The sequence below is a fragment of the Gorilla gorilla genome, chromosome 5, assembly GCF_029281585.2.
Source record: "Gorilla gorilla gorilla isolate KB3781 chromosome 5, NHGRI_mGorGor1-v2.1_pri, whole genome shotgun sequence".
Classification (NCBI taxonomy): domain Eukaryota; kingdom Metazoa; phylum Chordata; class Mammalia; order Primates; family Hominidae; genus Gorilla; species Gorilla gorilla.
Genome location: NC_073229.2, coordinates 102,950,245 through 102,975,906, shown reverse-complemented (window position 1 = coordinate 102,975,906; position 25,662 = coordinate 102,950,245). Strand labels below are relative to the sequence as shown.

Sequence of the window (25,662 nt, the reverse complement as noted above, 5' to 3'; positions counted from 1 at the left end):
AAATTAGCCAGGTGTGGTGGCAGGAGCCTGTAATCCCAGCTACTCAGGAGGCTGAGGCAGGAGAATCGCTTGAACCTGGGAGATGGAGGTTGCAGTGAGCCAAGATCACGCCACTGCACTCCAGTCTGGGTGACAAGAGTGAGACTTCGTCTCAAAAAAATAAAAATTCCTCTAAACACTAAGGTTATAACATGAAAATAACATAAAAAGTGGAAAGAGTACTGGTATAGGAATCACAAAGCTAGGATTTAATCCAACCCTCCTTCCCACATCCATTCATTCACCTACCATTAAAGTCATCACTTAGAACCTTTTTTTTAATTAAATCAACAGTCAGTGTTTGTACTATTATGATTGTTTACAGCTGAACAATATAGTGTACTATGATTGCATTTCTTTTCTTCTAGTCTTCATTGAATTCCTGGGAGTTAATAATCAGTTCATTTTTATTTGTTTGCTTTCTTAGTTGTACATGTCCTTCAAACCCTCTGACAAAAGCTATAAAATTCAAATAAATAGGTCAAATTAATTAGGTAATCTATGAGTTCCTTTATTTTTTTCTTGGAGGCATTTTACTGAAGCCCTTAATCCTCCTGTCCCCTGAATCTGGGGACATTCCTTTGCCATTACCTGTGAACTCCTGTTTTTCTCTTTCTTGGTTTGCTTCCTCACGTATGGTAGGGAAATGTTTTGAGACCTTGTATGCAGGAGTGATGTTTCACATTTTTAACATCTTTCAGAGGGCATTAATCCATCAGATCCTGGCCAAATAAAGAACAGTGTGACACTTGTGGTCAGCCCTGTCTGCTTGTCCTTGTATTACCTTCTCCTTCATTGCTTTTTGGCCAGGTAAGGATTTCTAGATTAGACATTGTTTTCTCTCAGAATTAGAAGATGTTGCTGTCTTGCTTTTCAGTTTCTAGCTTCCAGTGTTGACACTGAGAGGTCCAATTGCTGTTCAGATTTCTGACCCTTGGTTTGTGAACTATTTTTCTTTCTCTAGAACTTTTGGAGTCCTTTTATTCCTGGGGTTCTAACATTTCCAATATGCTTTGATGAGTTTGTTGTTGTTGTTGTTCATTGTGCTGGGCACCCACTGGGTCCACTGAATATGGAAATTCAAATCTTGCATTTTAGTAAATTTTGGATAAATTTTTTTGATTATTTTATTCTCTTTCACTCTGTGCTTTTTGGATTTTTTTTTATTTTTTTAACTTATACTTTAAGTTCTGGGATACATGTGCAGAACGTGCGGGTTTGTTACATACACATGCCCTGGTGGTTTGCTGCATCCATCAACCTGTCATCTACATTAGGTATTTCTCCTAATGCTATCCCTCCCCTAGCCCCCCACCCCCCGACAGGCCCTGGTATGTGATGTTCCCTTCCCTGTGTCCATGTGTTCTCATTGTTCAACTCCCACTTATGATTGAGAACATGCGGTGTTCGATTTCCTGTTCCTGTGTTAGTTTGCTGAGAATGATGGTTTCCAGCTTCATCCATGTCCCTGCAAAGAACATGAATGCATCCTTTTTTATGGCTGCATAGTATTCCATGGTGTATATGTGCCATCTTTTCTTAATCCAGTTTATCATTGATGGGCGTTTGGGTTGGTTCCAAGTCGTTGCTGTTGTAAATAGTGCTGCAATAAATGTACGCCTACATGTGTCTTTACAGTAGAATGATGTATAATCCTTTGGGTATATATCCAGTAATGAGATTGCTGGGTCAAATGGTATTTCGGGTTTTAGATCCTTGAGGAATTGCCACACTGTCTTCCAAAATGGGTGAACTAATTTACCCTCCCATCAACAGTGTAAAAGTGTTCCTATTTCTCCACATCCTCTCTAGCATCTGTTGTTTCCTGACTTTTTAAAGATCGCCACTCTGACATGAGATGGTATCTCATTGTGGTTTTGATTTGCATTTCTCTAATGACAAGTGATGATGATCTTTTTTTCATGTTTGCTGGCCACATAAATGTCTTCTTTTGAGAAGTGTCTGTTCATACCCTCCACCCACTTCTTGATGGGGATTTTTTTTTTTTTTTTGTAAATTTCAGTTCCTTGTAGATTCTGGGTATTAGCCCTTTGTCAGATGGATAGAATGCAAAATTTTTCTCCCATTCTGAAGGTTGCCTGCTCACTCTGATGATGGTTTCTTTTGCTGTACAGAAGCTCTTTAGTTTACTTAGATCCCATATGTCAATTTTGGCTTTTGTTGCAATTGCTTTTGGTGTTTTAGTTATGAAGTCTTTGCCCATGCCTATGTCCTGAATGGTATTGCCTAGGTTTTCTTCTAGGGTTTTTATGGTTTTAGGTTTTACACTTAAGTCTTTAACCCATCTTGAGTTTAATATTTTTATCTTTGAAACAAAGAGAAGCAGCATGGTAGGTGGAAGGTAGATAAAGAATTTCATGCCTTTTGGAATGAAATTTTTGGACATTATGTCAAAAGTAATGTTCTACCATCTAATCTTTCTTTTCTTTTTTTTTTTTTGAGACAGAGTCTCACTCTGTTGCCCAGGCTGCAGTGCAGTGGCATGATCTTGACTCATTGGAACCTCTGCCTCCTAGGCTCAAGCAATCCTCCCACCCCAGCTTCCAGAGTAGATGGGTCGACAGGTGCATGCCATCACATCCACCTAATTATTGTATTTTTCTGTAGAGAAGGGTTTTACCATGTTGCCCAGGTTGGTCTGGAGCTCCTGGGCTCAAGCAATCCGCCCACCTCGGCCTCTCAAAGTGCTGGGATTAGAGGCATGAGCCACTGTGCCTGGCCTCATCTATTCTTTAAAAAAAATTATTTAGGCCAGGCTGGGTGGCTCATGTCTGTAGTCCTAGCACTTTTGGAGGTCAAGGCAGGCAGATCACTTGAGGTCAGCAGTTGGCCAGACCAGCCTGGCCAACATGGTGAAATCCCATCTCTACTATAAATACAAAAATTAGCCAGGTGCCTGTAATCCCAGCAACTCCAGAGGCTGAGGCAGGAGAATCACTTCAACCTGGGAGGCAGAGGTTACAGTGAGCTGAGATCATGCCACAGCACTTCAGCCTGGGTGACAGAGTGAGACTCCATCTCAAAAAAAAAAAAAAAAAAAAAAAAATTGGAGCTATACTGAGGTGTAATTTATATATAAAAACTGCACATATTTAGAATACACAATTTGATGAGTTTGGACATACGCATACACCTGTGATACTATCACTATAATCAAGACAAAAAACCTATCTATCACGTCTAAAATTTTCCTTGTGTCCTTTGTGTATGTGTATGATAAGAACACAACATGAGATCTACCCTCTTAACAAATTTTTAAGTGCACAACACTGTGTTAACTGTAGGCACTACGCTGTATAGCCCATATCTAGAATTCATCTGCATAACTGTAACTTTATACCCATTGAGTAAGAAATCCCATTTCCCCTTCCCTCCATTCTTTGGCAACCAGCTTCTATTTTTTGCTTCTATGATATGATTATTTTAGACTCCTCATGTAAGTGGAATAATCCAGTACTTATCATTCTGTTACTGACATTTCTCTTAACATAATGTCTTGCAGGCATAGCAATGTTTCAAATGGTAGGATTTCCCTTTTTTTTTAAGGCTAAATAATATTTCATTGTATGTATATAACACATTTTCTTTATCCATTTATCTGTCAATGGACATTTGGGTTGCTTCCATATCTTGGCTATTGTGAATAATGCTGCAATGAACATGCAAGTACAGGTATTTTTTCCAGATCCTGATGTCAGTTCTTTTGGATATACACCCAGGAGTGGGATTGCTGGGTCATATCGTAGTTCTATTTTTAATTTTTTGAGGAACCTGTATACCGTTTTCCATAATGGTTACACCATCATACATTCCCACCTGCAGGGCACAAGGGTTCTAATTTTTCCACTTTCTCATCGACACTGTCTTCTGTTGTTGTTGTTGTTGTTGTTTTCTTTTTGTGAGATGGAGTCTCGCTCTGTCGCCCAGGCTGGAGTGCAGTGGCGCAATCTTGGCTCACTGCAACCTCCACCTCCTGGGTTCAACTGATTCTTCTGTCTCAGCCTCCCAAGTAGCTGTGATTACAGGCGCCTGCCACCACACCTGGCTAATTTTTTTGGTATTTTTAGTAGAGATGGGGTTTCACCATATTGGTCAGGCTGGTCTCGAACTCCTGACCTCGTGATCTGCCCACCTCGACCTCCCAAAGTGCTGGGATTACAGGTGAGAGCCATCGCGCCCAGCCAATCTTCTGCTTTTTTGATAATAGCCATTCTAATAGGTGTGAGGTTATAGCTCAATGTAGTTTTGATTTGTATGTCTCAAATAATTAGTGATGCTGAACACCTTTTTCCATACCTTTTGTCCATCTGTATGTCTTCTTTTGATAAATGTATATTCAAGTCCTTCGTTCATTTTTAAAATCAGGTTATTTGCTTTTCTTCTACTGAGTTGTAGAAGTCTACCAACCATCTAATCTCATTCCATATATTTAACAGTACTTAAGAATACTGGTATGTGTTATACATTAGGCTCTAGTGTTTGCTAAATCCATAGTAATAAAGCCACACATTGTTATTAATGCTTAGGTTGGTACATTTTGTATCTTGTGATCCCAATACTTTGGTTTCCACTGACTGCTGGTGCTGACCTAAAGGCAATCATGTATTGGACTGTGTGATATGATATAAATTCTGGCTACCTGGAATCCCTATACAAAATATAATCAGATTCTCTCTTAAGAAATCTGAATATAAAACATTAAAAAGGTAAAGCAGAAGGAAGAGGAGCAGAGTTTAGCCAAACTCTCATTTAGTCATGTTTTAAAACAAGCAGCTCTAATGCTCTCTTTCTGCATCTGAAAGGTCAGTTCCTAGGACAACTCAGTGGTTTCAAACACATTCCAGTTTTCCATGAAGCCTGGCTGTGTAGTTTCTGGAACTGTTTCTTTTTTCTTATTATTCCCTTGGTACCTTCATAATAAACCTCCTTAACTAAGATAACTTGCTCCCATCTATATTTATTACAATCTGAAGTGCTAACAGGTGATAATTACTGGAGGAGTGCTATAACATACTACCAGCTCTTAACCTCTGTAATTTGGATCAGACTGCTCTTCATACTGTTTTGAAAGGTATTTTTCAGTTCCTACTACTACGAAATAAGTTTTGCCAAGTGGATCCCTAAAATCATAATGAGTAATTTAAAAATTCCTTGACATAGTAAAATTTTAAGTGGAGAAATCACAAAATGATTACAGGAAGCATTGGGGCAACAAACAGAATATTGTGGAAGTTGCTTCTCAAGAGATAAGAATCCAGGGTTCTAATTTCTATCTAATTCTTGTTATATGACCTTTGAGAAATCTGGGCCTAAGTGAGTTGAACCTAAAGTCACACCTTTAAAGTCAGAAAAATAATGTATTATCTGCCTGAAGATAGAAACGGGTGATGGAGATATTTTCTACTTCAAAAGACAAAGATTCTCTCATTTGATATACAAGATTTCAATATAAACCCACTCTTCGTTTCTTGTTACAAGGAGGTGGCACGTACTAGGCACGTACTCCAAAATGTTTGGAATCAGAAACAGCAGTCCTGTAACCTAACCACCACTAGAACATACTGATTTCACAAAATCCTGGCCATTAATTCTTTAAATATAAGTAAAAAGTATAGGCAGTTGTAGGAACTAAATGTTGTCATTAATTGAGTGTACTGAAAATAGTTTTATTCTTTTTAATTTGTATAAAGGTTGAATGGTTTTCATTTTTAAACAATATTTATCACAATACAGTAAAATTGCACTGAAAAACAAAAGAATGTTGAAAAGCATTTCAAATCCTTTATGTTATGACTTTATTTGCTTTTTATCTAAAAAGAAATTTCTCTCCCATAGTGTCACCCGCACATTAGGTGATGACAGTACTAAAACTGTATTTAGTGGCAATTAACTGCTATTTCCCACTTGCTGTTTTTATTCCATTTTAAACTATTTCTTTTAAATCTCAAGTTTATTTAAAAGCTGAAATAGATATATAACACCAAGATGATTTTGATAAAAATAATCTTCTATCAATATCATGAGAAGCATTTTTCACCATTCATTTCAGTTCAAGAATAAAAAGGACTGTCTCCACAAAATCATGCTGCTTCCAATTATTTGTTAAGATTTAAGTACATACCTCTGCTTCCATGTGATAAGCATTTTCCACTCTCCTAAAATCCTTTGTCACAGTTATATTTTCTGCCTGAAACAGAAAAAGTCCAAGAGTATGATTACTAAATGTTTGATGCAATTACTCTAAAACATAAATTAGAAACCTACACTAATTAAAATCAGAAAAACATAAAATATGCAAAAAGAACTTTGCCTGATGTTTTAAAACTTTCCTAAAACTGACATAAAATGAATTCAGAAATCGATTTTGCTTAAAATTTCATAAATGTCACTTTTATACTTTGAAAATAGTTTTATTCTTTTTAATTTGTATAAAGGTTGAATGGTTTTCATTTTTAAACAATATTTATCACAATACGGTAAAATTGCACTGAAAAACAAAAGAATGTTGAAAAGCATTTCAAATCCTTTATGTTATGACTTTATTTGCTTTTTATCTAAAAAGAAATTTCTCTCCTGTAGTGTCACCTGCACATTGGCTGATGACAGTACTAAAATTGTATTTAGTGGCAATTAACTGCTATTTCCCACTTGCTGTTTTTATTCCATTTTAAACTATTTCTTAGTTTATATTACCTTATAATGAAAGTATGAAGTTAGGGTGATATCTATGAGCAATTGTTTGCACATAAAGTATACTTAATGTTGAGTGTCAGTGTTTTAAAAAATATTTAATTTACAAATATTTTAATACAAAATTACCAAATACTTATCATGTGCAACTCTGGGCAAGTTACTAAATTTTTTGAGCCTTAGTTTCCACATTTATCAAATCAGGTTAATACCATGTACACCATATAGCATCATTATGCAAATTTAATGAGAAGTTGTATATCAAGTATTTGGCATAGAGGAGGCACTCACCAAAAGTGGATGCTATACCACTATGATATAAATATTTATTGAAACATCTAACCTGAGCCAGTTTGGTTTTAGAAAAGTACTAATATTTATATATTCTCAGGGTAAATACAAGGCATATAATTCTGACAAAGAAGTTGAATTTCTTATTTACTTTCCAAAAGGGTTTTTAAATTCAGTGATTAAAATCTTCAGCTACTCTCATTCTTTGGGGACAAGCAAAACTTATATTTTATGTAATTTTTTTTGTACCTTTCAAAATATATGTTAAATCAATATATGATTATGCCAAGTAATTTAATTATGTTATTTGAAGAAGACATGGTTGCATCTAAATTTTAAGATATAAACTAATTATAAGCAGTTTATGTTATCCAGAAAAATTCTTAAAAGTTTTAACCTAAGTTAAAAGCTTTTGACTCAAGTTCCAAATATCACTCTGATGTCTGTCAGTCCCATGAAAATATTAACACAATATTTTTATTATGAAAGTAATACCTACTCATTGTGGAAAATTTAGAATACAGGTTAAGTACAAAACAGTACAGTAGTTCTCTCTTAAACAGTACAGTAGTTCTCCCTTATCTACAGGGGATAAATTCCAAGACCTCCAGCAGATACCTGAAACCATAGATAGTATCCAAACTTATATATAACATTTTTTTCTGCTCTGATAACCGAGACAGCTACAAGTGACTAATGGGTAGGTAGCACATACAGTATGGATACACACTGAACAAGGTATGATTCACATGCCCAGATGGGACGGAGCAGGACACAGAGATTTCATCACGCTACTCAGAATGGTGTACAATTTCAAACTTACGGATTATTTCTGGAATTTTACATTTAACATTTTTGGACCAAGACTGACTGCAAGAATTAGGGGTCTGTACTATATATATTGCTTGCAATCACTTTTTCACTTAACATGAAACTTTTTTGTCATTTAATATTTTATGACATGTAAACATATGTCATAAAACATGTCTCATTTTTCACTTTTCTCCCACTTCACTTGATAAACTTCTGATTGAAAAATTATTAGAGATAATTTTATGAAAGGTAATTGGAAAGAAAAGTATCTTTTATTGCTATTTTTGTTTTTAATAGTGTTTTTAAAATAAAAATACATGCTAATCAAAGAAAATCTAATACTAGAGAAAATAACCAAAAAGAAATAACATTCTCAAACCCCATTACTGTTAATATTTTAGTAAAAATTTTAATAAACCATCAATGCATATAAATGTATCTAGATCTATATACAGACTTTTTCATAAATAAAATTATATTCTACATTTTGTTCTTAACTACTGATTGACAGGGTCTTGCTTTGCTGCCCAGGCTGCAGTGTAGTGGTACAAGCATGGCTCACCGTAATCTTGAACTCCTGAGCTCAAGCAATCTTTCTGCCTCAGCCTCCTGAGTAGCTAGGAGGATAACAGGCACATACCACCATGCCCGGATTTTCTAAAAAAATTTTTGTAGAGATACGATCTTGCTATTTTGCCTAGGGTGGTCTCAAATTCCTGGCCTCAAGTGATCCTTCCACCTTAGACTCTCAAAGTGCTGGGATTACAGGCATGACCCATCACACTTGGCCTGAACTTTTTAAAATAAACTTTTAATTTTGAAATAATTTTAAATTTACAGAGAAGTTACAAGATAGTACAGAGTTCCCATCTACCTCACTTTCAGACTTCTCTGATGTTAATATTATAGTACATCTGTCTAAACTAAAGAGCCAACATTAGTAGATTACCATTAACAAAACTCCAAACTTTATTTGGATTTCAGCAGTTTTTCTATTAAATGTCCTTTTTTACTACCACAGGATCAAATCCATGATACTGTATTGCATTAATTCATCAAGTCTCCTTAGTCTCCTCTGGTCTCTTGACAGTTTCTCAGTCTTCCTTTGTTTTTCATGACCTTGAAAGTTTTGGTCATGTATTTTGCAGAATGTCCCTCATTTTGACATTGATGTTTTCTCATGATTAGACTAGAGTTATAAATTTTAGGAAAGAATACCATAGAGGTGAAATGCCTTTTTAATCACAACACATCAGGCAGTACATGGTATCCACATGACACTACTCCAGATACTAATACTGGTCACTTGGGTAAAGTAGTGTTTGCCAGTTTCCTCCACTGTAAAGTTACTATTTTCCCCTTTCCATACTTTATTAATTGGAAGCATGTCACTAAGTGCAGCCCACACTCACTCAATAAATACTACTTTATTTTGTTGCTCAATTGTTCTAGCTTTGGCCATTGGGACTTCTTTCAGGTTGGCTCCTTTATCTGTTTGACATACCCCTTTCCTTTACTTTTTGAGCACTTTCTTACTTTCTGTTGCAAGATATTATAGGCTTATGCAGTTTCCTTGCCCCAGTCCTAGAATAAGCCCTTTCTCCAAGAAGCATAGTACCTTTTCTTTGAGATTCATATGTAGAACCAAGATCTGAATGCTGAGACTGCTCACTGCTATTGGGGTGTCATTCCTTCTAGGCTCTCTCAGTGGACAGAGCTAGGTTACATATATATATGCATAGACATATATATACACACACAGATACTAACTTACATGTAAAATTTTCTGTATTTTTCCACCTGTACAATATACAAAGGTAAACATGAGTTCACACTGATGTTTTCAACTCTAATCCTGAATCACAGAATTCATTTTAACCTTCCATTTTTATCTGTAACTTCCCCCTCTGATAGTGAGAAACCTGGCTCCCACCATCCACTAATTTATTTGTTTAACAACAGTATACATGTAAAGCACTTTCAGACTTATTAACAAATACCCCTTTGGAAAACTTATTTACCAACTAGAGCATAGAGTTTTTGTATCTTTATTCTTCATCCTTATAATTTCCAGTCAAAACACCATTTTCCAGTAATTTAGGACACTCCTTGCCCCATCACCTTAAGCACAGTTATGTCACTCATTTGTAAGAACTGGGTTCATTTGTCAAGGGAATAAATTTTATCCTGGGATTGATCCTGTGATAGGCTCTTTGATGCCTTTTTCCTCCAGTTTACATACATCAAGCTTCACTATTTGTGATTTACAGCTCTATGAGGTTTGACAAATGCATAAAGTCATGTATGTACCACTCCAGTACCATAAAGAATAGTTCTTTCACCTTAAAAGTTTCTCCGTGCATCTCTTTTAGTCAACCACTTTGCCCTCCAACAGATTGTTAACCACTAATCTGTTTTCGTTCCCCATAGTTTTGCTTTTCTCCAGAAGATCATATGAATAGAATCATAAAATTCAAAGCTTTTGGGTCTGGCTTCTTTCACTGACTAATATGCAGCTAAATTCACTCACATTGTTTTGTGAATCAATTCTCATTCCTTTTTATTGCTGAATAATATTCTTTTGCATGGATGTACCACAATTTTTTTAATCCATGCCACTGCTGAAAGACATCTTGGCTGCTTCCAATTTTAGAAGTTATGAATAAAGCTGCTATAAACATTTGTGTACAGATTCTTATATGTACTTACGTTTTCAATTCACTTCGGCAAATTATCCTAGAATGCTGACTTCTATGGTAAGTCTATATTTAACTTATAAGAAACTATAAGACTACCTTCCAAAGTGGCCATATAATTTTGCAATCTCACCAGCAATGAATGAGAATTCCTGTTGCTCTGCATCCTTCCCAGCATTTGGTATCAGTGTTACTGTATTTAAGCCATTCTAATAGGTACATAGCAGTATTTCATTGTGGTTTTATTTTCCATTTCCCTATTGACAAGTAATGTTGAGTATCTTTTCATGTGCCTATTTGCCATCTGTATAAGTTCCTTGGTGAAGTGTCTGTTAAGATCTTTTGTGCATTTTTATTGAGCTGTTTGTTACTGCTGAATTGAGGTTTATATATGTTCTTGATACAAGTCCTTCATCAGCTATGTAATTTACAAATATTTTCTCCCAGTCTATAGACTGACTTTTCATTTTCTTAACAGATACAAGTCCTTTATCAGCTATGTAATTTACAAATATTTTCTCCCAGTCTATAGATTGACTTTTCATTTTCTTAACAATGTTTTTCACAAAGTGAGTTTTTAATTGTCATAAAATACAATTTATCTTTTTGTTTGTTTAATGGACTGTGCTTTTTGGTAATACAGGTTGAGCATCCTAAATGTGAAAATCCAAAATTCAAAAAGCTCAAAAATTCAAAACTTTTTTTTAAGCACCAACATGATGCTCAAAGAAAATGCTCCTTGGAGAATTTTGAATTTTAGATTTTTGGATTTGGGATATTCAACCATTAAGTATATAATACAAATATTCCAAAACAAAAATCTGAAATCTGAAACATTTCTGGTCCCAACATTTCAGATAAGGGATACTCAACCTCTGTATCTAAAAACTCATCTTCAATCCCAAGGTCACATAGATTTTTTCCTTTTCTTTTTTTCTAGAAGTTTTGTGTTTTACTGTTGGGAAAGGCAATCTCATGCTATAGTCTTTTGATCTACACTCAACTGCCCAGGAATGGGCTGTGGCCCTGGAACACTTGCTTACTAAGAGATAAAGTATCTTTCAGAGCTTGTGCTGGGCTTGTTTCCTTGTATGGGAATACCTTCCCCATTTCAGACTCAATATGTACTTTTCGCTTCTACTTAAAGGTTGTATGTCATATGACACCTGACCAACCTCACTACTATATCTGTACCCTGCAGGAAGGGGACTGAGTCCTTCCGTTGCAGCACGAGAGATGTGCATGCAGGTCAACTGCCCCTGCATTAGCTGCTGGGAAGCAGTTGCTGGCCATGGGGGACTGACATCTACTACTGACTCTGATCTCACTCTTGTCTTTTCTCTACATAAGTAAGGTTTGTTCTGTCCAGTGCTTGACTGCATTGTGTTTTCTTGGTGACTCTCATACCAAAATGCAGTGGGCAGAAATGCTTGGACTTCTATCCTGGTAACAGGCAACAGATGCTACATGCTCAATACTGACCAATTTTGAACAAAGTTTTGTATAAGGTGTGAGGTGAGTGTGGAGGTTCATTTTTTTGCATACAGACATTTGACTGTTGCAGCAACATTTGTTGAAAAGACTCCTTTCTTTATCGAATTGCTTCTACACTTCTATTGTTTTTCTCTCTGAAAAACAATCTTAGAACCAGTAAAATACTTATTTACTTTAGCCCAGTGATTTTTTTATTTTTTAAAAATGTTTATTATTATACTTTAAGTTCTAGGGTACATGTGCACAACATGCAGGTTTGTTACATACGTATACATGTGCCATTTTGGTGTGCTGCACCCATTAACTCGTCATTTACATTAGGTGTATCTCCTAATGCTATCCCTACCCCCTACCCCCACCCCAAGACAGGCCCTGGTGTGTGATGTTCCCCATCCTGTGTCCAAGTGTTCTCACTGTTCAGTTCCCACCTTTGAGTGAGAACTCAACCTAGCCTTGCTAGGTTGGGGAAGTTCTCCTGGATAATATCGTGAAGAGTGTTTTCCAACTTGGTTCCATTCTCCCTGTCACTTTCAGGTACACCAATCAGACGTAGATTTGGTCTTTTCACATAGTCGCATATTTCTTGGAGGCTTTGTTCGTTTCTTTTTACTCTTTTTTCTCTAAACTTCTCTTCTCGCTTCATTTCATTCATTTGATCTTCCATCACTGATACCCCTTCTTCCAGTTCATCTAATCGGCTACCGAAGCTTGTGCATGCGTCACGTAGTTCTTGTGCCACAGTTTTCAGCTCCATCAGGTCATTTAAGGTCTTCTCTATGCCGTTTATTCTAGTTAGCCATTCATCTAATCTTTTTTCAAGGTTTTTAGCTTCTTTGCAATGGGTCTGAACATCCTCTTTTAGGTCGGAGAAGTTTGTTATTACCGATCGTCTGAAGCCTTCTTCTCTCAACTTGTCAAAGTCATTCTCAGTCCAGCTTTGTTCCGTTGATGGCGAGGAGCTGCATTCCTTTGGAGGAGAAAAGGCACTCTGATTTTTAGAATTTTCAGCTTTTCTGCTCTGGTTTCTCCCCATCTTTGTGGTTTGATCTACCTTTGGTCTTTGATGATGGTGACGTACAGATGGGGTTTTGTTGTGGATGTCCTTTCTGTTAGTTTTCATTCTAACAGTCAGGACCCTTAGCTGCAGGTCTGTTGGAGTTTGCTGAAGGTCCACTCCAGACCCTGTTTGCCTGGGTATCAGCAGCGGAGGCTGCAGAACAGCAAATACTGCAGAACAGCAAACGTTGCTGCCTGATCTTTCCTCTGGAAGCTTCGTCTCAGAGGGGCACCCTCTGAGACGTATGAGGTGTCAGTTGGCCCCTACTGGGAGGTGCCTCCCAGTTAGGCTACTCGGGGGTCAGAGACCCTCTTGAGGAGGCAGTCTGTCCGTTCTCAGATCTCAAACTCCGTGCTAGGAGAACCACTACTCTCTTCAAGGCTGTCAGACAGGTACATTTAAGTCTGCAGAAGTTTCTGCTGCCTTTTGTTCAGCTATGCCCTGCCCCAGAGGTGGAGTCTACAGTGGCAGGCAGGTCTCCTTGAGCTGTGGTGGGATCCACCCAGTTTGAGCTTCCCGGCTGCTTTTTTTTTTTTTTTTACCTACTCAAGCCTCAGCAATGGCAGAGCCCCTCCCCCACCCTCACTGCTGCCTTACAGTTTGATATCAGACTGCTGTGCTAGCAGCAAGAGAGGCTCTGTGGGTGTGGGACCCTCTGAGCCATGTGCGGGATATAATCTCCTGGTGTGTCGTTTGCTAAGACTGTTGGAAAAGCACAGTATTAAGGTGGGAGTGACCCGATTTTCCAGGTGCTGTCTGTCACGGGTTCCCTTGGCTAGGAAAGGGAATTCCCCGACCCCTTGCACTTCCCAGGTGAGGTGATGCCTTGCCCTGCTTTGGCTCACGCTCCATGGGCTGCACCCACTGTCCCGCACCCACTGTCTGACAAGCCCCAGTGAGATGAACCCAGTACCTCAGTTGGAAATGCATAAATCACCCGTCTTCTGCATCGCTCACGCTGGGAGCTGTAGACTGGAGCTGTTCCTATTTGGCCATCTTGGAACCTATGCCAGCCTGGTAGTTTTTAAAGGGAAGTGTGTGCAGTCTGAAAACAACCCATATAAGAAGACAGTTATCTTGCTTCTCTATATAGTAAAATATCTGATATATTTTGAAATTCTAAATAATATTACAAGGAATGGAGAAATAAAAATTGCCTGTTGACAATCAGATGGAGAAGGTCTAAGCAGAACATAAACAATGTTTCCAGAGGACATAGAATCTAAGGAAAGTTTTTAACAGAGCCAAAGTTTCTAACAGAAACTAACAGACCTGCAACCACAAAAAATAATTAACATTCTTTTTCTGCTTGATTGCTGTGCCTTTACCAAAGGCACACCTAGCCTAACTGTAATCCTCTGGGTTTCCTATGAAAAAATTAATAAAATAGCCAATCACCAAACTGTCCCTGCCTGCTTCACTGATCCTTTCCTGGAACTACTCAGCACAAGGCGAAAACCTTTAAGAGGCTCCTCCTGAATACCTGTTTCTGAAACACTCCTAAAGTCCTTTGGGATGCATTATTCTTTGTTGCATTATGCTAAATAAACCTAACTTTGTTTCACTATAGATACATTTCTGATAGTCTGGCTGGTGGGTTCCAACACAGAGTATGAGATTTTTTGTTTATCTATAGGGCAGTGGTTCTCCACCAGATGATTTTGCCCTAGGGGACATCTGCCAATGCCTGGAGACATTTTTTATTGTCACAGCTGGGGAAGAGGAATACACTACTAAGTGGATACACAAGATGATCAAGTGTCCCTGTGAAACTCAAACTGAGGAGGTTCCTCAGACATGGACCTGCCAGTTTTAAAACTTGAACAGTTTCAGGTAAAGGAGGACATGCTGGTCACTCCATGGGTAGGGGCCAGGAATGCTGTTAAATATCCTACAATGCACAGGACAGCCCCCAACAACAACAAGTTATCCAATCCATAATGTTAATACTGCCAAGATTGAGAAAGCCTGCTATAAGGGGCACAAAACTGAAAAATATTGAAATATATCAGCCTACTCTGCTAAGTTTTCTTGATTAAGCTACTGTTTATTTCTAAATACAAAAGGCAGAGTTTTAAGACAAAATGGTCAAGACAGGAATAACTACTTAAGTAATATGGGTGTATTAGTCCATTTTCACGCTGCTATAAAGATACTACCTGAGTTTGGGTAATTTATAAACAAATGAGGTTTGACTTTCAGTTCCACATGGCTGGGGAGGCCTCAGGAAACTTACAACCATGGCAGAAGGCAAAGGGGAACCAAGGCACGTCTTACATGTTGGCAGGAGAGAGAGACAGAGTGATAAAGTGTCACACTTTAAAGCATCAGCTCTCATGAGAACTCCCTCACTCTTACAAGAACAGCACGGAGGAAACTGCCCCCATAGTTCAATTACCTCCCATCAGATCCCCCCCTTGACACATAGGGATTACAATTCTAGATGAAATTTGGGTGGGGACACAGAGCCAAACCATATCAATAGGGAAGCACAAATCATGATGATAACAATCTCAATAGCCATAAACATTATTTTCATAGGAATAAAATTTAAAAAAGTAAACAAGAAGAAAACCATAAAACTTTAAACAGTCTCTTAAAATCTTCTGGGAAAACATCCCATCTATTCAATATATATATTTTTAATTTTATTTATTTATTTTAGATTCAGAAGGTACATGTGCATGTTTGTTACATGGGTACATTGCGCAATGCTGAGGTGTGGGGTACAACTGATCTCGTTGCCCAAGTAGGAAACACAGTACCTGGTTACTTTTTCAACCACTTCTGTGCTCCCTCCCTACTTCTGGAGTTCCCAGTGTTTATTGTTCTTATCTTTGGGTCCATGTGTACCCAATGTTTACTTCTCACTTATAAGTGAGAACATGTGGTTTTCTGTTTCTGCACTGGGGTAGGATAATGGCTTCAAGCCTTATCCATATTACTGCAAAGTACATGATTTTGTTCTTTTATGGCTACACAGTATTTCATTGTGCATAAGCATCACATTTTCTTTATCTAATCCATTGTTGATGGGCACCTGGGTTGATTCCATGTATTTGCTATTGTGAATAGTGCTGCAATAAACATACAAGTGAATGTGTCTTTTTGACAGAACAATTTATTTACCTTTGGGTATATGCCCGGCAAAGAGATTGCCAGGTCAAATGGTAATTTTATTTCTAGTTCTTTGAGAAATCTCCAAACTGCTGTTCACAGTGGCAGAACTAATTTACATTTCCACCAAGAGTATAAGCACTCCTCTTTCTCTACAATCTTGCCAATATCTGTTATTTTTTGACTTTTTAATAAAAGCCATTCTTACTAGTGTGAGACGGTATTTCACTGTGGTTTTGATTTGCATCTCTCCAATGATTGGTGATGCTGAGCACTTTTCCATGTGTTTGCTGGCTGCTTGTATGGTTTCTTTTGAGAAGTGTCTACTCATTTCCTTTGCCCACTTTTTCACGAGATTGTTTTTTTTCCTGCTTATTCCTTATAGGATTCTGGACATTAGACCTTTGTCAGATGCATAGTTTGCAAATATTTTCTCCCATTCTATAGTGTTTCTGTTTACTCTGTTGATAGTTTCATTTGCTATGAAGAAGCTCTTTAGTTTAATTAAGTCCCATTTGTCTATTTTTTATTTTGTTGCATTTGCTTTTGGGGTCTTCATCATAAATTCTTTGCCTAGGTCAGTGTCTAGAAGAGTATTTCCTAGAAAACCAAAAAACTTTACAGAAAAACAAAGCATTTAAATAAATGGACTGGGACACAACACTGTAAAATCAGCCGTTATCCTGAAATTAATTTGTAAACTGAATGCAAAATATAAATAGAAATTTTTTGTATAGAAATTTTCCACCCTCTGGAATTTCTGACTATAATTTCATGTTGTCACTTAAAATGTCCCTCTGTTCCTTGCAGACAGGGAATTTTTTTCAGGAGAGTAATGAGGGGAGAACTTGCCCTACAAATGCTTTATGAAGATAATAATTTAAACAGGATAGTACTGGCACAGGACCGTAACAAGGATCAAATAAACTAATTAATTCTGTAACTAATTCAAGAACATCTGAAGATTACAAATAGCAATAACCAGTAACATTTCAAAGCAGTAGGTAAAACAAGGAATACGGAATCCTCATGTCATACACTCTTCCCCTACTCCCTCTGAGCAGTAACTATGTGATTCAGGGTAAGCCGTAATAGGTTTAAACTATTTAGGATGATCACATCTGATTTGCTACAGGATTAGGTTAAAAGATGGACAGAAATCCAAATCTAAGCTAATTGGTGTGGCATTTCTCTGGCCACAAAAATAAGTTTAGGTTGTCTATTTAGAGTGAACTGTAGGATTTTTAAAAATAAATGTGGTTGCAGGAAACAAAGACTATTGTTTTTCTTTTTAAGCTATGGTATAAGATGTAAGGCTTGGGAATGTTGCAGCCATTTTAGTATCAAGCAGGAAGATGAAGGTAAAGCCAAGAGAACTACATCAAAGTATGTACAGCCTGGACAATGAAAGCCCATATTACAACTTGACTTTCAATTACGTAAAGCAAGGTTCTTGCATGTGTAGTAGGGGAAAGACAGACTTCAGTAAATGGTGTCAGTTCAGCTACTTACCTATTTAAGAGAAAACAAAACTCTTATCCTTATACCAAAGTAAATTCCAAGCACAGTACACATATCTAATACACTACGAAGGTTCCTTAAGAGACCAGGAAATATTAGTTAATAGTTCTATAAGGCTAGGTGTGGTGGCTCATGCCTGGCATTCCAGTGCTTCAGGAGGGCAAGGTGAGAGGACTGCTTGAGGCCAGGAGTTTGAGACCAGCCTGGACAACATAGTAAGACCCTGTCTCTACAAAAAATAAAAAATTAGCTGGGCATGGAGGTGCGTGCCTGTAGTCCTAGCTATTTGGGAGGCTGAGGTGGGAGGATAGCTTGAGCCCCGGAGTTTTAGGCTGCAGTGAACAATGATAGTATCACCCTACTCCATACTGGGCAACAGAATGAGACCCTGTGTTTAAAAAAAAAAAAGTTATATAGCTTTATGCTTGAGAAGAACCCAATACACCCAATAAACATTATATACAAAGGTAGAAAAAAATACAGAAAAAAATTAATGAATTTGGCTAAACAAAACTTTAAGATTTTGAAAGTTCAATACTATAAGTTATACAGCAAATAAAAAACTGAGAAAATTTTTTGCAATATATGACAGGTTATTTACAATCTTTTTTTTTTTTTGAGACAGAGTTTCACTCTGTTGCCTAGGCAGGAGTGCAGTGGCGTGATCTCAGCTCACTGCCACCTCTGCCTCCTGGGCTCAAGTTATTCTCCTGCCTCAGCCTCCGGAGTAGCTGAGACACAGGCGCCCACCACCATGCCTGGCTAATTTTTATATTTTTAGTAGAAACAGGGATTCACCATGTTAGCTAGGCTGGCCTTGAACTCCTGATCTCAAGTAATCCACCTGCCTCAGCCTCCCAAAGTGCTGGGATTACAGGCATGAGCCATCGTGCCTGGCCAGGTTACTTATAATCTTAATTATTAAGGTTCTTATCAATTTAATAAGGTAAAGACAATAGAAAAATGGGCAAAATATTGTGAACTAGAAATTTATATTTAAAAAGTTTAAGTTCAAATGATAAAAAAGAAATGGCAGTATCATTTCTTGGACTGCTAAGTTGGCAAAATTACAGAAGAAAATAATGCCTACTATGCCAAGTGAAGATGTAAACGTATATTTTTAGAGTACAATTTTTCATAAGCCTTCAAATATACATAATCCAGGAATTAATGTCCAAAGAACATTACCAGTTGAGGATCCCTAATTTGAAAATCCAAAATGCTCCAAAATCTTAAACTTTTTGAGCGCCAACATGACACTCAAAGGAAACTGGAGCATTTTGAATTTTGGATTTCCAGATTACAAATATTCCACTGGTACATATAAAATATAAATATTCCCAAATCCACAACTTCCAAAATCCAAAACATTTCTGGTAAAGCATTTTGGATGGGATGCTTAACCTGTAATTAAGGACATGTATAAATATATAGCTTACAAGGACATTCATGTTGTGACCATTTTTAATAATGAAAAACTTTAGCCAATGCCTATGTTCAATTTGTTGCCACTACTTCTTAATTTGGGTGCCCCTAGAAACATATTCTAAGACAAAGATTTGCATACAGTTAATTTTGAAGGTGATCCCAAAAAACACCATTAACAGACTGGGATGCAAGACAGATAAGGAAAGAAAGGCACTAAAGGATGTGTTGTCAAGCAAATTACCGCTGTGGTCAACTCAAATTTAATCCTGCAGAGAAACTCTAGGAACCAGGGTGGAACACATACCTCAGAATTATCCGACCCCAAGGGGTGAAGATGCTGGGGTCTCTTTCCATTCATTTCCCTCAGTCATTCTAGTTCTACATTAGCCTTCAGATGAAGGCTGCTGGGGCTGGGGAAGAGGACTTTAATTCCCTGGCATTACACTCTGGCCCCATTTGCAGAGAGTGGATTCCGGCAGGGAAAGCTTTCACTTTCAGGCAAAGAATTTACAAATGTTGTCAGATGGAAGCTGGGCCTGCATGCACACAAATGTGAAGTGCCAAAGGATATAAGTAGTGGTATCAATAGCATCAGTGACATCTTCCCTACCTAAAATCTCAATTATCCACTGTCAAGAGAATAAAGAAGCAACATCCTGTAGTGGTTAAGAGCATGGACCCTAAGGTTAAAATTCTGCCACTTCCTGGCTGTGACCGTGTGCAAGCAACCTGCCAATAATCACTCTGGTCCTTGGAGTTCTCATCTATAAACAGCCCTATCCTCATGTCCCAATCACCTCCTAAAAGCCTCCTCCAAATACCATCATACTTGGGATTAGGTTTCAACTATAAATTTTGGGGGGAAACAAACATTTAGTCCATTGCAAGAACTATATGCCTTGATGTGTCATGATGTAAGGTAAGTTCTCTTCTGCTGCTCCTGTGGAATACCTCCTACTGGGTGTCATGGTGGCTGAGGTGGTCTGTTGTGAAGCAAAAAGGAGAAAAGGTGTCTGTCTTTTGGTTGCACTGTGTTAAAGGAATCTTACAGTAGTCTTGCTCATACTGCAATGGGTTAAAGGGGTTAAACACTCCCTTCAGCATTTACTCCTAGTCCTCTCTTGCACTAGAACTTAGATATGCATCCTGAGTGACGGAAACACTTTTGTGAAGGGAGGACCAGACATTGTGAGGTCATTTTATGCCTACAGTAGGAGAGAGAAGAAAATAAAGGGGAAGCAGAGATATCAGGGTAATTCTTGGTAGCATTCACTATATACCAAATCTACTGGCTCCTTGATCTTGGATGCCCAGCTTCCAGGACTGTAAGATACACATTTCTGTTGTTTATAAGCTACCCAGTCTATGGTTTTTCATTACAGCAGACCAAACAAACTAAGACAATATAAAGTATTGTTTAAAAATGAACAATGGGCCAGGCGCAGTGGCTCACGCCTGTAATCCCAGCATTTTGGGAGGCTGAGGTGGGGGATCAGTCAGGAGTTCGAGACCAGCCTGGCCAACATGGTGAAACCCCATCTCTACTAAAAATACAAAAATTAGCCAGGCATGGTGGCAGGCGCCTGTAATCCCAGCTACTTGGGAGGCTGAGGCAGGAGAATCGCTTGAACCTGGGAGGCGGAGGTTGCAGTGAGCCTAGACTGCCTCCATTGTACTCCAGCCTGGGCGACAAAAGCGAAACTCCATCTCAAAAAAAAACCAAAAACCAAAAACAAAAATGAACAATGAAAAGAAAGGCTTAATGTTTGTTGGTTGAATGAGTAAATATTGCTTAGAACTTTAAAACACTTTTCAATGAAAACCACGCTAGAAGTAAGGATTATACCTTCACACAAGTTCATAAATCTATGATCTATACCATAGCTGAATAATTTGTTCACTTATTGTTTCATTTTTTTTCTATTATTCATTCAGAAGGCATTTTCTGAGTACACATTATGTGAAGTGTATGGACCATAACTCATACAGGCAAAAAAAGAACAAATGGTCTTGGCTCTGGAGAAGTTTAGAATATGGAGGAGAAACAAGTAAATTAAGAATTATGATACAGGATAAGTTTTTATTACAAGTATAGGGAGTGAAGTGTTGCATGGCAGCGATTAGTGTTATATTAGGAAAGGAATGCCAAGAAGGTGAATTTGGGCTGATTCTTTTCTTTTTTTTTTTTTTTTTTGAGACAGTGTCTCACTTCCATAGCTCAGACTTGGGCTAATTCTTAAAGAAAAATACAATAGACGGGAGGAAGATATGATAGGAAATGAGGATAGTCAGGCTCCATCTTTTTTTTTTTTTTTTTTTGAGATGGAGTTTCACTCTTGTTGCCCAGGCTGGAGTGCAATGGCACGATCTCAGCTGACTGCAACCTCCGCCTCCTGGGTTCAAGCAATTCTCCTGCCTCAGCCTCGCAAGTAACTGGGATTACAGGCACGCACCACCATGCTTGGCTAATTTTGGTATTTTTAGTAGAGACGAGGTTTCACCATGTCGGTCAGGCTGGTCTTGAACTCCTCACCTCAGGTGATCTGCCCTCCTTGGCCTCCCAAAGTGATGGGATTACAGGCGTGAGCCACCACGCCCGGCTCAGGCTCCATCTTTTAAGCAAAGGAGTTTGGATTATGAGGAGCCCTTTAAGCAGGGAAGTGATGTTTATAAACCTTACAGCTCAGAATTCTAAAGTTTAAAATGAATACAGATTTTGTGAAGACCCATAATTCATTCTGAAAATATAAATGATATTTTGTATTATCTCCTGAACAAATTATCTACCTGACTGCTTTCATCCATTAGCAGAGATAATTGGGAGGTTACTGTCCTTCTTATGTCTTGCCTTGAACACTGAATCTTAATTACTCTAAGTTGCACTTAGTAATTTATTTACTTACTACTTATTTGAGACAGAGTCTCTGTCACCCAAGCTGGAGTGCAGTGGCGCCATCTCGGCTCACCGAAACCTTCGCCTCCCGGATTCAAAAGATTTTCCTGCCTCAGTCACCCTAGTAGCTGGGATTACAGGACCGTGCCACCATGCCCAGCTAATTTTTGTATTTTTACTAGAGATGGGGTTTTGCCATGTTGGCCGGGCTGGTCTCGAACTCCTGGCCTCAAGTGATCCACCTGCCTTGGCCTCCCAAAGTGTTGCCATTACAGGCATGAGCCACCATGCCCAGCTTATGTTGTTTTATATATTAGAGACCTGTGAGCTCCATTTTTATCTTATGTAAATAACTTAAAAACTTGTAACATTATTCAAACGACTACAGCACTAGTAGCAGTTTTTTAAAACTATTTTTCTACATATTAAACCCACTTTACTCACATTATTTATAATTATCTGTATTTTTCTAAATTGTAAAATCATTTGAAGAAATCTTGTCCAAATGACTTTGTAATAACTCGTATGTTTGTATTATAAATGCAATTCAAATATCTTTTCTTGTTAAAAATAAGGACTTGCTTTTTCGGGATATGGAATTTCTTGCAATAGACTGGAAGTAACAATGCCTGCACTTTCACCAACTCAATGCTATCCTGGATAAGTTACATCTCTGGCCTTTGGGGTCCTACTCTATAAAATGAGAAAACTGAAATCGTTGATCCCTATGATTTCTAATTTTCTTTCATTCTAATTATCGGCAGAATTGGAAGCAACTTACATTCTGGTTTCAGGAATACATGAGCTCAAATATTGCTCTACCTAAAGTTCAGAGCATTGTTTAACCTCTTTAAATTTGGAAAACAGGGATATTAAAACATGCCTAACAGTGCTATTGTGTGGATTAAATGATGGCTTCATTTTTTTTTCTTGCCTCAGGAGTAGGCTTAAGGTAAGATTTGTTTAGTGATTTGTCTCATGGACATCTCCGTTAAGTAAGTAGAAGTATTTCGTATATGTGGTATCCACAATACTGGCTTGATTTTTTCTTTTAAGTTAAACCTAAGAAGGCCGAAGAAATTTTGGGGGAATCATTATAAAATGAAAATCATTATAAAATGAAAATGGACGCAACTTCTTCCCCACTTCCCAACGTTACTGTTTGCGGAACATACTCAAGAACCATTCCATGCAAAGTTTTACATGATCGGAAGGAAGCAGGTCGTGCTCTTCACTTGCCAATTCCATGGTGCGGAATAAAAACAAAACAAAACAAAATATTTAGTGTCCAGCACTCCACTTGGGCAAGTATTTACAACTAACATTTCAAGTTTTAACATTTCATCACTTTAAATTTAAAAACAAAATCACTGAAGCAAATATCGCCAGATAAAAACCTACCCAATTTGCATTCTTTTATTTTTAATTTGCCTGAGGCCAATAATTACCTTCGTCTAGGAGGAGAATGGGTCAAATATTCACTCTGCCAGGTCCTGGCGTCCCGGAGTACCTTTGCGACAAAGGCGTCCTAAACGCTCCAGACCCTCCACATCTCCCTTCCCGCTAGAGGGGCCTGTGGGGCCCGACCATCTGCCAACCCTTTTGTGTCGTCCGGCTCTTATTTCCTCCCCCGCGGAGATCTCACCTGCACGCCCTGCTGCTGGAGGCTCTGCGTGATGTAATCTAGACGGCGACAAACGCTCTTTTTGGCCTCGGCTGCCGCCTCCTTGGTGCTGCTCACTCGCACCACCACCTGCGCCCGGTCAGGGCCCGCAGACACTTCTGAGGTGCCGCTTACGTGCACCTCGCGGGTAGCAGTTTGGGCTTGTGTTGAGGAGAGGGGGTGGCGTAAGCCCGGTAGCGTCTCTCCCCCTGAGGCCAGGTTGTTCTCCCGGCTCCGGTCAGCCCAGGGAACCAGTTCCACGAACACTCGGGTCGGAGGTGTCTTTTGCAGAGACATAGCGATGGCTGCTGGGTTTCCATAGTAACTACCGGCCGACGGCGGCCGAAGGGGCCAATGCGCACCAGGGCTTGCTTGTGCACGGCGCAAAGTATGCCGGGATGGGTGTAGAGGCCGCGGAACTTCTGGCCGGCGCAAGCTATATGCCTTGTTGATCTTGCCGCATCTTTTTTACTAGATGTCGGCTGAGTGAGTAGCTACAGTTTTTAACATGTTTAACTTACGGCCTTCAAAAATTGTTAGCGGACTTTCTCTGTTGCCTCCTCAGTGAGCTCTGCCCTTTCTCGCAACTCCTTGTCGTCCCACCGCGCCTCTGCACCTCACAGGAAAGAGAAGAGTAGCAAGGCCGAGCGGGTTTTTAGATTTCTCTGTGATTACCCCCAGCGTTGTCTTTTCTGACTTTACCGTCCCCGCTTGGGGGTACTGCTTTTTGAAGCTCCCTCGGCCACATTTTTGTGGTTCATGAGAGGTTTCAGTTGAGGTGAACTTTTTGCCCCTGTGATCTTGGACAGTTTATGATTCTTCATATCTCAGTTTCATCTTCTCTAAAGCAGTGTTGATAATATTTTTTATATTAATAATATATAATATATTCTAATATATTATGGATAATATATTCTAATATATTATGGATAATATATTCTAATATATTATGGATAATATATTCTAATATATTATGGATAATATATTCTAATATATTATGGATAATATATTCTAATATATTATGGATAATATATTCTAATATATTATGGATAATATATTCTAATATATTATGGATAATATATTCTAATATATTATGGATAATATATTCTAATATATTATGGATAATATATTCTAATATATTATGGATAATATATTCTAATATATTATGGATAATATATTCTAATATATTATGGATAATATATTCTAATATATTATGGATAATATATTCTAATATATTATGGATAATATATTCTAATATATTATGGATAATATATTCTAATATATTATGGATAATATATTCTAATATATTATGGATAATATATTCTAATATATTATGGATAATATATTCTAATATATTATGGATAATATATTCTAATATATTATGGATAATATATTCTAATATATTATGGATAATATATTCTAATATATTATGGATAATATATTCTAATATATTATGGATAATATATTCTAATATATTATGGATAATATATTCTAATATATTATGGATAATATATTCTAATATATTATGGATAATATATTCGAATATATTATGGATAATATATTCGAATATATTATGGATAATATATTCGAATATATTATGGATAATATATTCGAATATATTATGGATAATATATTCGAATATATTATGGATAATATATTCTAATATATTATGGATAATATATTCTAATATATTATGGATAATATATTCTAATATATTATGGATAATATATTCTAATATATTATGGATAATATATTCTAATATATTATGTATTAATATTATCAAATCAATGTTGATAATATTTTTCACATTTGCTATGTGCTTATAAGGCGCCCATTGTATGTAGAGTGCGTTGCATATGGAAAGCAGAGTGAACATAATGGATGTTTGTAATGATAGCTATGGCTTTGGCATCATTTTCGTGTCTCCCCATTTTTTTCT

The 25,662-nt window shown here is 37.6% G+C and overlaps 1 protein-coding gene across 3 annotated transcripts in view; it reads right to left on the bottom strand.

The window, feature by feature from the left end:
• IRAK1BP1 (interleukin 1 receptor associated kinase 1 binding protein 1) overlaps positions 1-24,354 on the bottom strand; it is a 40,320-nt gene extending 15,966 nt beyond the window's left edge. For 2 of the 3 annotated variants that reach the window (XM_055391961.2, XM_055391962.2), the window contains exons 1-2: positions 23,706-24,332; positions 6,182-6,247 (exon numbers count right to left, since the gene is read on the bottom strand). In XM_055391961.2, the coding sequence (XP_055247936.1) occupies positions 6,182-6,247; positions 23,706-24,020 (381 nt within the window). In that variant the 5' untranslated portion in view covers positions 24,021-24,332. Of the gene's footprint in view, positions 1-6,181; positions 6,248-23,705 lie in introns of all 3 variants that reach the window. The other variant, XM_031012069.3, reaches the window with a different exon arrangement.
• Between the last annotated feature and the right edge of the window lie 1,308 nt (positions 24,355-25,662).